The sequence below is a fragment of the Scleropages formosus genome, chromosome 11 (assembly GCF_900964775.1).
Source record: "Scleropages formosus chromosome 11, fSclFor1.1, whole genome shotgun sequence".
NCBI classification, from domain to species: Eukaryota; Metazoa; Chordata; class Actinopteri; order Osteoglossiformes; family Osteoglossidae; genus Scleropages; species Scleropages formosus.
In genome coordinates this window covers 24649714-24662689 of record NC_041816.1, presented here as the reverse complement: position 1 = coordinate 24662689, position 12976 = coordinate 24649714, and the positions used below count along the sequence as shown (strand labels likewise).

General features: G+C 46.9%; 1 protein-coding gene across 2 annotated transcripts; it reads right to left on the bottom strand.

Annotated features, from left to right (window-relative positions):
• Positions 1-224: 224 nt before the first annotated feature.
• Positions 225-11661, bottom strand: pgghg (protein-glucosylgalactosylhydroxylysine glucosidase). 2 transcript variants are annotated; one of them, XM_018763251.2, is made up of 14 exons: positions 11551-11661; positions 10623-10885; positions 9738-9948; positions 9191-9626; positions 8896-9015; positions 8153-8284; positions 6941-7052; positions 6007-6079; positions 5744-5880; positions 4753-4886; positions 3151-3246; positions 2577-2674; positions 1467-1684; positions 225-462 (listed from the first exon to the last, which is right to left on the bottom strand). In XM_018763251.2, the coding sequence occupies exons 2-14, from the start codon at positions 10867-10869 to the stop codon at positions 386-388; spliced, it is 2091 nt and encodes a 696-aa protein (XP_018618767.1). In that variant the 5' UTR covers positions 10870-10885; positions 11551-11661; the 3' UTR covers positions 225-385. The 2 variants fall into 2 exon arrangements, with proteins under 2 accessions (XP_018618767.1, XP_018618768.1); XM_018763252.2 differs by having other exon boundaries at positions 9260-9626.
• Positions 11662-12976: the final 1315 nt, after the last annotated feature.

The window sequence follows — 12976 nt, the reverse complement described above, 5'->3', positions numbered from 1 at the left end:
TCAGTGTCTGTGAATTCCCCAGCAAGAGTGAGATTAAGTGTACACTTTTGCCAAGGACTGTCCTAAAAATATCTTTAGCACAAAGCTGATCTGGTATTCATGCACTGTGGTAATGAATGTTTCAGAGTATCGAACATTTGCGGAATATCTGACACAACTCAGACAGCGTGAGGTTAACAGTGATTTATTCCATATGAAATTACCACAATGTCCTCAATTGCAGGTGTAGTAGTTTCTGAGGGACATTCTCAATATCTGCGTGTGTAAAGTCAGGCAGCATCAAGTCTTCATCTTCCTGTCCCCCTAGAGCATCTGCAGACAATGGTGGTTGCCAGGAGCCACTCAGTGTCCAGGATAGGTGTACGAGAGAATGTGTGTGAGCTTCTCACAAGGGCCAGCAGGAGAAAGCGGATTCCAGCTTTCGTATCCGTCCAGGTTCGCGAGGAATGGTCACTGACTGCCCTGAGAAAGTAGAACCCAAGGATTATTAGGTATGACATTACATAAGTATTTCCAAATAAAAATGCAGAAGAATCAGTATCAGGAAAAGAGAACTTCTGTGGGGGGGCGGGGACTACAGTACAGATTTATACAACACAAATATCAGGTACAAAGCAGCTGCACAATATATCCGAATAAAATTTATTATACTGGGACAAAACATCCATTAGAAACATGCAGTTCACTAGTTATCTTAGTTGTGGTATACAGAGTGTCTAAAGATTTCTGAAAATATGAATATATTTCATTCATCAGTACCTGTTTCATATATTCATATGAATCACACAGCCCAGTTCTCTTTCCTTTTAAGCCTTTTCACTGAACGGGGTTCGAAGTTTAAATTCCATATTTTCTTTTTTTGGCGAGGCTAAATATGGATTCCCCTGTAAACAGTAATGGCTGAAAATATAACATTATATGAACTATAAGCAGTATAAGAATCAAAATTGACCTGATTTTTTCAATTTTAATAGTGCGCACACACACACACACACACACACACTTTCCGAACCGCTCGTCCCATATGGGATCGCGGGGAACCGGAGCCTACCTGGCAACTCAGGGCGTAAGGCCGGAAGGGGAGGGGACACACCCAGGACGGGACGCCAGTCCGTCGCAAGGCACCCCAAGCAGGACTCGAACCCCAGACCCACAGGAGAGCAGGACCTGGTCCAACCCACTGCTCCACCGTGCCCCCAATTTTAATAGCATATTTTTCGAAATTATCACATCTTTACTTGATGACTGATCACTGTCTATTTTGGTGCAGTTTTCAGAAGCGTTCAAAAATTAATCAAACACGGCAGTCCAGAACGGTTCAGTTCAGCAAATGGTTCATTGCTTCTCCCCATTTCTACTGTCCCTTCTGCGGATAAAATCCAGGTACTGTATACATTTACCGCACTCATTCAACACAAGCTTATGATGAACCCCATAAACCTTGTTGGTGTTCTGTGTGCGTTTACCTGGTTTCAGGGGAATTCTGGCTCCCGAACCTTTCATGACGATCTCCAGTGGTTCCGCATCCGTGGACGACGCAACATCCTCCCTCAGCGTCACGCACACATCCTGGGCCCTCACCAGCCAATCCATCTTATTGCCGAGGTAAGTCACCCCCCGGACGCGCAGCTCAGTGATGTCTTTGGGGAGCAGGGGTGCGAAGTCCAGACTGTTTCTCTGTACCCTGAATTGACAAAAATTACAAATTTATCTAGGAAACAAGGTGCAAAACAAACAAGACAAACTGCAGTTAACTGCTAATGTAACAATCGTGCAGAACCTCTTGCACATGTCATGATCTCCAAAGCACAAATTGGGGTAGAGGTCTGGTTTTGAAGACCAGAAGATTTAAAACTTCACCCAACAACATCTGTGCAAGTGCAAATATTTAAAAGGGGGGCAGCTGGCAGCATAGTGATTAGAGCTACTGCCCTTGAACCCAAAGGTCACAGGTTCAATTCCCACCTCCTGCTGTGGTACCTTTGAGTGAGATACTTACCATAAATTGTATAAATAATTGTAAGTACCTTAACATTATACCCATTATACCCCACCCACCATCTGAAACTGCTTGTCCCATGTGGGGTTGCAGGGAGCTGGAGCCCAACCCCACAGCACAGGGCATAAGGCTGGAGGGGGTGGGGACACATCCAGGACAGGACGCCAGTCCGTCGCAGGGCACCCCAAGCGGGACTTGAACCCCAGACCCACCGGAGAGCAGGACCTGGTCAAACCCACTGCACCACCGTACCCCCCCCCCACATTATAAGTTGCTTTGGAATAAATGATCAGCTAAATTAATAAATGCATAAGTCATATTGGGACCTGGGGTCCATGGATGAGTTTCAAGGGGTCCTTAAAAGAACAGGCTTGCACTGAAAATAACACTGACTAAATGAAGTTAAAAATGACATAAAAACAGTGCAATGCCATTGCTACCTATGGCATAATTCTGGGTGGAAGTAGTCAGTTTTCAGTGTAACTAATTGCGTGGTGTATTTCCTCTCAGTTTACCAGGGGGGCCTCCTTACCTTAACAGCTCAATATTAATAACAAGGTATTTGGAAGCGACGAACCTGAAGCCAGTGTATCCAAAGAGCACCGCCTGCAGGAAGCCTCCCATTCCCGTGAGGAAGTTGACGGTTCCAGAACCATCCGTTTCCTCACTCCATACCTGCAGAAAGAACAAAAAATTGAGTCAACACCAGCCCGTCACCTGCGTCTGGATGTTACATTTTTAGACGCTGCTCTGCATTCAGGTTTCAACACTGCAATACCCATTAAACCCATCCACCTGAAACACATGTCTTTGGACTGTGGGAGGAAACCAGAGCGCCTGCTAGAAACCCCCACAAACACAGGGAGAACTTGTAAATTCCACACAGGCTGACTGGGGATCAAACCTATGTCCAATCACTGAGCCCAGGTGCTGCAAGAGCCCCGCTGCACCACTGTGCTACCCCAGAACAATGACATAAGGCTGCACTTCTGGCAACAGAAATGGTCAAACCTTTTGTGGCTCAGGGATGTATTGTTGTATACCACCCCGCCATTTAAATTAACGGTAAAAATGAGTACATGTTGAGAAATTAATTACTCTGGTTATGCGAGGGAAGCCTAGTGTGTATCCCTTTGCCCCCACCCTCTAACCTGGAAAGGACCTTGGATGTTGTTGAAGCACTTGCTGAGCTGATCCTCGGCCTTGTCCGCCTCACCCAACTCCAGCCAGCCCAGAGCGAACATGCCCTGTCGCAGGAACACGGCGCCTTCTTATATCAACACGTCACCTCGGCACAATAAGGGAACGAAAAGTCTGCCATACCGGTTTATTAGCACTCGCAGAGCATCGCAAGTGCGAAGCTGATCTCAATCTGTAAATACATTTACCATTCCTATGCTGTATTTCCCAATTTGCAGTACAGTTACATTATGTAATTAATTACACAACATATCAAATGTGTAATTATTTCATTGTTACATAATTACGCAACGCACTCAGTTTGTAATTATTTAATAATCACATTGCACAATTAATTATGTAACATATAGTATCAGTTATTAAATTGACAAATGAATTGGTAACATTAGTTAAGTCATTAATTAATCAAGATAACATGCAGCAACATATCTTTATTACTTGTAAACCGGTTTTGAATTTTTGTTTAATCTAGAATGTCGGGGGGGCACTGGCCCTTGGACCCCCAGAGGTGTTTTTTTTTCCCCTCTCCCTTGATTTTCGGTTGGGAGATTTTGTTCCTTTCCTCCGTGGCCAGTAGAAATGCTTATAGCTCAATAAAAGTGTTATATTATAATAGTCTGTAGTCAATTGTCTTCTTTGTTTCTTTATCTGATGTATTTCTTTTTGTTGCCTTATGCCTGTGTTAAAGCCCTCTGTGTCACTGCGTGAGAAGAGCACTCTATAAAAATAAATTGAATTGAACTGGATTAACTTAATTGCTTAATTACAAACTAATTACATTTTGAATACTGGACAAACCTTTGTGCAGCTATTTGTGCGACGTACACTGGTCCATGTGGCGGAATGTGACAAATTAACTGTCCTCCAGCATCACATGTCTGCATCCAAACTGATGCAAAGCAGCAAAATTGAGATCAATACACAAAATCGGCAGCGGTCTCACCGACCGCTAAAACCTGCACGCTCCTTTGAGCGCTACAGTAGTGCAGTATGTGTTTTTACCGCAGTGTTACTCGGTGCTGAATACTACATTAACATACAGAACCAGCCAAACTTGAGGCTTGAGTTCCAGAAGTGGGTGACGAGTCACATGACCTGACACATGACTGCATGTTAAAAATAAATCTAAAAAAAGAGATTAAACTTGACTCAGACTTGATGATCCATGACTCGGGACTTGACTTGGACTGGAGACCAATGACTCAATATTCTATCAATAAAATTCTTCTTCTTCTTCTTCTTATTATTATTATTATGTTTGCATTGTCCCATATCTGCACATCGTACCAAAAAGCACAATGGTCTATTCTATGAGCATGGAACTGCTGAATTACTAGCATGAGATACTGTATGTGCTGAATCCGTGTAGTAATTACAAACTATATTTTTCAGTGTGTTTGCGATGAAACCGTATAATCCAGATGTTCACAGAAGGCCCAGTCCCACCCCTCTCTGTCACCATTTGTTACCAGATTTATTGTAACTTGGGAAAACAAACCTTAATGTAAAGTATGTCTGCCAAAAAACAATGCTTTACAGCCTCGTGTTCTCACCCAGGTCATGGCAGGGCCTTTGGGGTCCGTCACAGCTGCATATACTTCCAGATCATTTTTCCTAACCTGCGGAGTCATGGGCAGCCCCAGGGGGTAGCCCAGCAACACGACATCGGCCTGCTTCACAGGCTGACCTAAACAGAGTCATGGAGACAGACATTCGGACAAAGGAAACTCCTCCTGTGCTGAACAGTTGGGTGGTACCCAGTATGGATTACGAGTCTGGAGGCTGAAGTTCATGTACTCCATCCATCCATCCATCCATCCATCCATCCATCCATCCATCCATCCGGTTAGAACTGCTGCCTTCGGACCAAAAAAATCATCGGTTCGAATTCCACCTCCAGCTGTAGTACCCTTGAGCAAGGTACTTACCCCTAAATTGCTCCAGTAAAATTACCCAGCAGTATAAATGGATAAATAATTAGGTAGCTTAACATTGTAAAAAAGCATGAGCTCAATGTAAATTTAATTTTTCAAAGACTTCTGAACAGCACAGGATCACAGCAACACGGAGACAGAAACAGCACATAGAGAAATTGGAGAAGCATGCGGATACGTAAAACAAGGGCAGAAGCTCAAAGGTTGCAATATTTCAAAGGTGTGATCATGTAGCACAGTCCAACAAGTTCCAGACAGGGTCTTCCTCTGAATTGTAATTGAATCAAATTACATTTTTCAAGTAAAGGAAAATTGGACACTTCAGTCATCTACATATTCACACATGCCTTCAGGTGTGGACTATAGCATTAAAAGACATTTCCTTTCCAAATATAAAAGTAATCAGTCAGCGTACGTTCCGTTCCATAGCCTCATCATAAGAGAAGTATGGGTTTTGGTTTAATAGGAACATAGGGGGGGACAAATCAACTTTTTTTGTTATTTTATTGTATTTTTACATAAAGAATGTCAGGCTGATGCTGGACGCTTGAAGACCCAAGTGCGCACGCTGGAGAGAAGACAGCATGAAGGTAAAGGACGTGAAACTCACCCTTTTTGTAGCCATCAAACTCGGGGTGATAATTCGCATCGGAGTCAAAGGGTATTTTGAGGTTGTCAGCAATTCTCTGCCACTCGGGGGGGGCGGTGTGGCTCAGCCGCTCTGCCAGCTCCACGGCAAACTGGAGGCTGGAGCAGGAACATGGATGTTGAACCATCGGTCAGTAGGACCAGCCTCCGCCACCAAACACCATAAACCTCATTGATACACCTGTGTCACTGAACTCGAGACATGGCTCATTTCCACCGACTCACCTGCACTTAGCCACGGCGTTTGTGTAGACGGAGTTGTCCACGTTGCTGTAGTATTCGTCAGGAGGTATGACCCCTGAGACAGAACACACATCATGGCACACAGTACAAACTGCACAATACAGCACACTTCCCACACACATTGTGTGCACAATGCACACACAGCATACACTGTTAGTAAAGTGCACTCACAACACACACTGCTGTAAAACAGAGCACGTGTGGTCTGCATCGCACGGGTTAATTAACGTGGGTCAAACACCATTTATATTTATTCATTTATCTGACACTTTTCTCTAAAGCAACTCACAATGTTAAGGTACTTAGAATTATTTACCCATTTCTATAGCTGGGTAACTTCACGGTAAGTACCTTGCTCAAAGCTACTACAGCTGGAGGTGTGACTCAAACCTGCAACCTTTGGGTCCAAAGGCAGCAGCTCTAATCCTAACCCTATCAGCTGTCCCCATGACTGTGTATGTCCCCAGGCAGAAGCAAGGGATGGACTCACCTCATGGGACGCCTGGTACCCTTATTCATTACATGGCTCACCGCACACATCATGTGATGCAGTATAAGAATAATTAGTAACACACGTGTCCACATGCACACATTAATCTCTATGAGAACACATGACCTCCCGCAATATGATTGAATGCTAGAAGCTGTCAGTTCCAAGGAGATTTGACATTTGGAGATCGATTCCAGTTCTGCCACAGATTTTAAACATCACAAGTCACCTGATCTTATTGAGTATATTATTAATCAGAATTATAACCCAAGTTGTGACTTACAATACTTGTGATACAATGCTGCGCTTTAGCTTTGGTGCAACATCAGCAGCGGAACAATTACACTGTATCATAAGAATTGTAAGTTATCATTGAGAGTATAATGATGATGGTGATGATGTCACAGTGTTCGATGTCAAAGGCACCTCTAATGTGGTAGCATTGCTCCTCCTCGCTCCAGGTTACCCGGGAGACCCAGTAATCCGCTATGCCCCACACCACCTTGCTGCCGCGTCCCTCCTTGAAGACAGATAGGTCCTACAAGTGCAAGACAGGACGACAACAGACCGGCTGATCGCGGTTCAGACTGGTACACTGAATAACACAAGATCAAACAAGAGATGTACACTTGGACACAAAGAGTTGACAACCCACTCCTTCATGGCTTAGAGGAAAAGCAGGAAGCACAGGACCAAGTCACTAAGGACCCTGTGGAATATGAGGCACTGGACCACCTCATCAGTAGTAGGCAGTTAGTCTCAGCCTTTAAATCCAGGTTTAAGACTTACATGTTCACTGGCATATCAATAACCAGTGTAATTCCTGTGTGCTGTGTTTCTTTCCTTCTGTATAAGACACTGTAATCTCATTAAGTCATCAGTTACTAAGATTTTTTTTCTTGTTAAGCATTGTTTCCGTATGATGAGACCTGAGGAGGCTGGCCAGCCGTGATATCAGCACCCCTTGGTGACCAAAGCCGATGACTGTCTGCCATGATGGACAAGACATACATATGTGAACTGAGATGTCAAGTTCACACTCAGCTTACTGACTTATTCGTTCCACCTCCCTTGGGGCATAGACCACCAACAAGGGCTCTCCAGGTGTCCTTAAGAGCTGAGATGTCATGAAGTTTCCTCGTTGGCGTATCTGTAGCTGGCAAGGTTTTTACGATGTGGGGTAGCTAGCCCCACGCCCACCCCTCACCCTTTCTCAGCCGGGCTTGGGACCGTCCATGGCGGAGTTTAACACTCAGCTACAATTTTATTATTAGTTGTAATTAGACTTGTTTAATGTAGGAAGCCCAGGAAGAGTGGGAAGCCACTGGCACTTGGACCCCAAGAGGATTTTTTTGTTTCTCACTTGCCTTTCGGTTGGGAGTTTTTTGGGAGTTCCTTTCCTCCGTGGCCAGCAGACATACTTGTACCTTTAATAACTGCATGGACACTGTAGTAATTTAATGTATAGTAAACTATCTATTTGTCTTATGTCTTCACTCAGCGCTCCATGTCACTGTGTAAGAAGAGCGCTCTATAAAAAAAAAATTGAATCGAATTGAAAATTCCAGAGGAGTCCAGCTTCAGAACATGAAGCTTGACTTTCACGTTTATTAGGAATTTCTGACCAAATTTCTGCACCTGTGTGAGGTAGAGGTAGTTCTGGAAGGCCATGCCGACGTCTCCGTTGATGTGGATCTCCTGCTGGCCAATGATGTCCTCGGGGCACATCTCCTTCCCGGTGACAGCGCTCTCCCATGGGAACTTCAGCCCCTGTGCACACAGAGCGCTTCCTTGACACAGTGTGCACGTCTCACAAATTGGCGATAAAATAACATACGCAGGAAATAAATGACACATGGCACATGTGGCAGAACGCATGCATCACGTATGTTGCATGCTGTACACGGCTAATGCAGGAAAGAGGAAAATGCAAAACACATTCATCACTGTTAACAGAAGACATGCAGCACAAGTAGTCACGCATGCTGCCGTGTGCTTTTTGTTATCCGCAAATGTGTATCGGTGTGGGCCGCATGGTGGCGCAGTGGGTAGTGCTGGTGCTTTAGTGTCTGGACTCCGGGGTTCAGATCCGGCTCAGAATTGGCCGACCTACATGTTCTCCCTGTGTTTGCGTGGGTTTGTGTGTCCCACAGTCCAAAGACGGGTGTTTCGGATGGAGCGGCAACTTAACACGTCCAGTCGTGAGCGAAGGAGCGTGTGTGAGTTCACTGGGATTGACTGGTGTCCTGTCCAGGATGTACGTCGCTTTACACCCTATGCCTCAAGGATAGGCTCCGGACCACTGGGACCCAGAATTACAAAAGTGGATGCTGAAACTTGAGGAACTGTGAAGCGCTGGTGTTCTTTTTAGAGATGAACACCTTGTAACCCTGCTGCTTCGCATTGTCTCTGGCGCCCTCGACAGTCTGCACTCGGTACTCCAGCACAGCCTTCGCTAGCTGGGGGTAGAAGAGAGCGATGCCGGGATACATCCAAGTGTCCTGGGGGGGGGGGGAGGAAAGCAGATAAATATATTTTTGTCTGCGATGAAGCCCAGACAGCATATTCTGACTGACATCCTGAACATTCTCCTTCTAAATCATTTCTGCCTTATGATATCAGGGTTGTGTAAACATCATTGCGATTATGTATCCGCTTCCCAAGGTGTCACCTTGCCTGGTCCCAGAACACGTGTCCCCAGTAATCCTGACCGCGCCTTCCATTGGAAAGCCCCCCGGGACTGACCCCTCCGAAGCGGAAGGAGGTCTTGCGCAGGGGTGGGAAGGCGCCGAGGAGGTAGAACAAGCAGCCAATGAGAGCGCGGCTCAGAGGCAGGGAGCCAGAGACTTCCAGCCCGCATCCTGCCCAGAGCTCCGCCCACACCCTGCAGTGGGAGGGGAAAAGGTCACCACTGGTCATCAGCTCCAGGGCGTCGTCAAAAAATCCTTTGGCATGTTCTTCGCTGTCGGCCACCACGGCAACGAACACCCAGCGAAACTGCCTTTGACCAGGCAGCAGGGTCACAGAGGAAGGCAGAGGTGTCCAAATGAGGTGAATGCTGCACAAGGGGCCTCCGGGAACCTCAGGGATGATGGTCTTCCCCTGGATGTGCCTGAGTGGACAACGCAGAACAGTAAGTCCATACACACACTGAGTCAGTTATGTCCTACTGCGTGTACGTGAGGCAAACTGCCTGATTGTCACCAGCAGCGTGCGTCCTCACCTTCCACCCCGATAATCCTCAGCAGCCTCGAAGGCTATGTCCTCACTGCAGGGCTTGAAGGAGCTCTTCAGTCCAACGGTGAGCGACTCCTCTGCGGCTCCTTGACGCACCACAAGCACCTCCATCACCAATATGTGAGAGCTGGACCGGTGGGCGTAGAAGGACAGGGACACACTCATATTTACTGTCTGGACGATCTGAGAGAACACACCTGAGAGGGAGAGGAGTACTGGGGTTAAGTATGGGGTCAAGGACTAAGGATAAGGGTTACAGGTAAGCACTACAGTGAAGGGGTGGGGTTAAGTACTGGGGTTAAGGGTTAGGGTAAAGTGACACAGCAAGTAGCACTGCTGTCTCACAGCAGCTGGGTGGTGCAAGAGAACATGGATTTGATCTCCACTCAGTCTGTGTGGAGTTTGCATGTTCTCCCCGTGTCTGCGTGAGTTTCCTCCGGGTGCTCTGGTTTCCTCCCACACTCCAAAGACATGCTGTTCAGGTTTCCCCACAGTGTGTGAGTGACAGAGAGAGTGTGTTCCACTGATGTATGGATGAGTGACCCAGTGTAAGTAGTGTATCTAGCAGTGTAAGTCACCTTGGTGAATAAGGTGTGTGGGCTCATAACACTACACAGAGTTCATTGGAATTTGCTTTGGAGAAAAGCATCTGCAAAATAAATAAATGTAAAGTACTAGGGTTAAGAGTAAGGGTTAAGTATGAGTGTTAAGAACTAAAGGGTTGGGGTTAGAGTTAGGTTCTATGTGTCACACAGCAGCTGAAAAGGATTGAGGAGGTAGAACAAGCAGCCAATGAGAGCGCGCCTCAGAGAAAGGGGGGCGGAGACTTCCAGCCCACATCCTGCAGCAGAGCAGGCCGGTGCCACCGAACCTGTACGTGTGTCCAGGCTGTACGTGTGTACACCTGCATCCCCCAAGACAAGCTGGACAGCGAGGGGACACGGAATGTCCGCGCGGTGACACTGTCCCCCCTGCCCGTTGTAGACCCCGCCCATGTGCATGACGTTATTGAACACGCGCCAGCCCAGCAGCCCATTGGCCAGCGGCGGGAGGAACCGCTCGTCAGACGGCAGCCAATCAGAAGTGAAGATGTAGGGGTCAGGGGTCACCGTAGTCATTCTCAAGTCTTAAAGTCTGGAAGCCAATTTTTAAAAAAAAAAAAAAAAAGTACCATCGATTAATCGTTAACAGTCTTAACAGATGCAGTAGCGGTGTGTTACGGAAAATGACACACTATTTTATGGGGATATAAAGAGTGTTAAAGGCATTTTTACAATAGAAGATACAAAGTTTAAGGAGACTATTGCCTCCCACACCCTACATGCAGTTTTAGTTTATATTGGTGCAGTTTCGTTTTTACACCCAGATAGATAGACAGAACAACATATTATTTAGCAGGGTAAATTTAATTCGAATTAAGTATTGCGTATATTTTACACCAGATCCAAAAATTCATGATTATACAACTTTTTAAAAATTTGTTTACACAAGACAGAAGTCCGAATCATGTCACTATTCACTTTTTTCTTTGAAATAAAGCGAAGTACAACAACAGAGCTGCATGAAACGGCGTGACACGGAGAAGTGGACGTGCTGGTAAATATTATCAGAAGTAAGGCAAACATTCGAACCCCAAGTTTTAGAATCAAAACAATTTAAATGTGCGACAAAGTAAGTAGTGGAGACGCGTCTCCATCTATCGATCTCGGGAGGAAGCGAGAAAAGTGAAAGAAACGAAGATGTGGAGGGAGGAAGAAAGAACGACAGAGGGATAGAGAAACATCCCGTCTCACACGCACACTGTTTCCTCCACGGAGACTCCGACGTAAAAGTGTGTAAAAAGTGTTTGCGGAGGACGCGCCGCGAGCGCGCGCTTTGTGACACTCGGTGGGGGCGGGGGTTGGGCGGTCCGAGCGACCGACCCGCGAAAAAGTGGGCGGAAGTGACACGTGCCTCGCGGGTGAGCAAAAACAGACAGACGGAGAGAGACGTAGCGGGACTCCGTCGGCGGAGGGCAGTCGCTGCTCTTCGCGCCCGACGTCACGTGACGTACGACGGCGACGCTGGGCGCGCGAGGACCGCGTGACGGCGGCAGTGGCGCGCAGGGGGGCTGCCGACAGATGGCGCCCTCGAGCCGAGGCTCCGTCTCTGGCTTCCCGCCAGCCGCGGAGCGGCGAAAACCCTGGGAAAAATCCGATGCCTCCGTCTGGTTTGCCCTTATAAGGCTGCGATCGGTCCGCTCCGCTCCCCTCTCGCTCTCCGCGCTCCGCGCCCCGCTCTTTCTCAGAGCCGGCAGATATTTGCAGAGAGGGCGGCTTGGCTCCGCTCGCACCGCCTGCCTTATTAGGAGCCCTGTGCGATGCCAGCTGTCAGCTGCCAGCTGCCGCAGGCCTGCCGGGTAGCCGCGTGGTGCACCGGACCTCCATCCTTCTACCAGGGTCCCGTGGAGCTTCGCGGGGGAGGAGAAGTCCGGCTCTGCTGGCCCATGAACCCAGTTCACATTCACTCCTTGGTGTCAATCTACCTAAGATGATTTTACTCATTGGGAGAGCGGGGTAAATTTTACCGTATTCATTTTGCTCATGGGTACTACAGTAGGGGGTGGGATTTGAACCTGGGTCCTTCAGGTGGAAGGTCAAGGTGGCAGCTGGAACCAAGACACCACGTGCTGTCCCTCCCCAACACACATGGAAAAAAAAACTTTAAGAAGTAATAATAAAGACAAGCAGGTGGCATAGGGGTTCAAGTGCGTAGATCTGCTGCCTTTGGACCCAGTGGTTACAGCTTCGAATCTCACCTCCGGCTGTAGTACTCTTTAGCAAGGTACTTACCCTAAATTGCTCCAATAAAATTACCTAGCTGTATAAATGGGTAAATAACTGCAGCTTAACACAGTCTTGCTTTGGAGCCAAGCTTTAGAGAAATGTAACTATTTAAGGAACTTAGTGTCGAAGATCTGAAGGGTCACAGAACCTGAAACCTCCGAAGGTGCCTTTCTTCTCAAACATACTGTATGTGCTATTCAGATCTCTGAACTGCATGTTTCAGTGAAGGAGGTTTGCATAGAAAACTGTAATAAAAGATGTGATAAATACTTAATAAATATGTTTATGACGCTGGCATTTGCCACAGCACTGAAGACTGCATCCATCGGCTCGCGATGGGTCGACAGCAGCACCAAAATGGAGCTCCCTTCCATAAACTCCACCCCTTCTGCTCTCTCCT

Coding starts and splice junctions, on each gene's coding strand:
- pgghg (XM_018763251.2), bottom strand. CDS start 10,869: ATGACTACGGTGACCCCTGACCCCTACATCTTCACTTCTGATTGGCTG. Junction 9,016..9,190: donor GACACGTGTTCTGGGACCAG/GCAAGGTGACAC, acceptor CCCCCCCCCCAG/GACACTTGGATGTATCCCGG. Junction 1,685..2,576: donor TTTGGATACACTGGCTTCAG/GTTCGTCGCTTC, acceptor TTGTCAATTCAG/GGTACAGAGAAACAGTCTGG.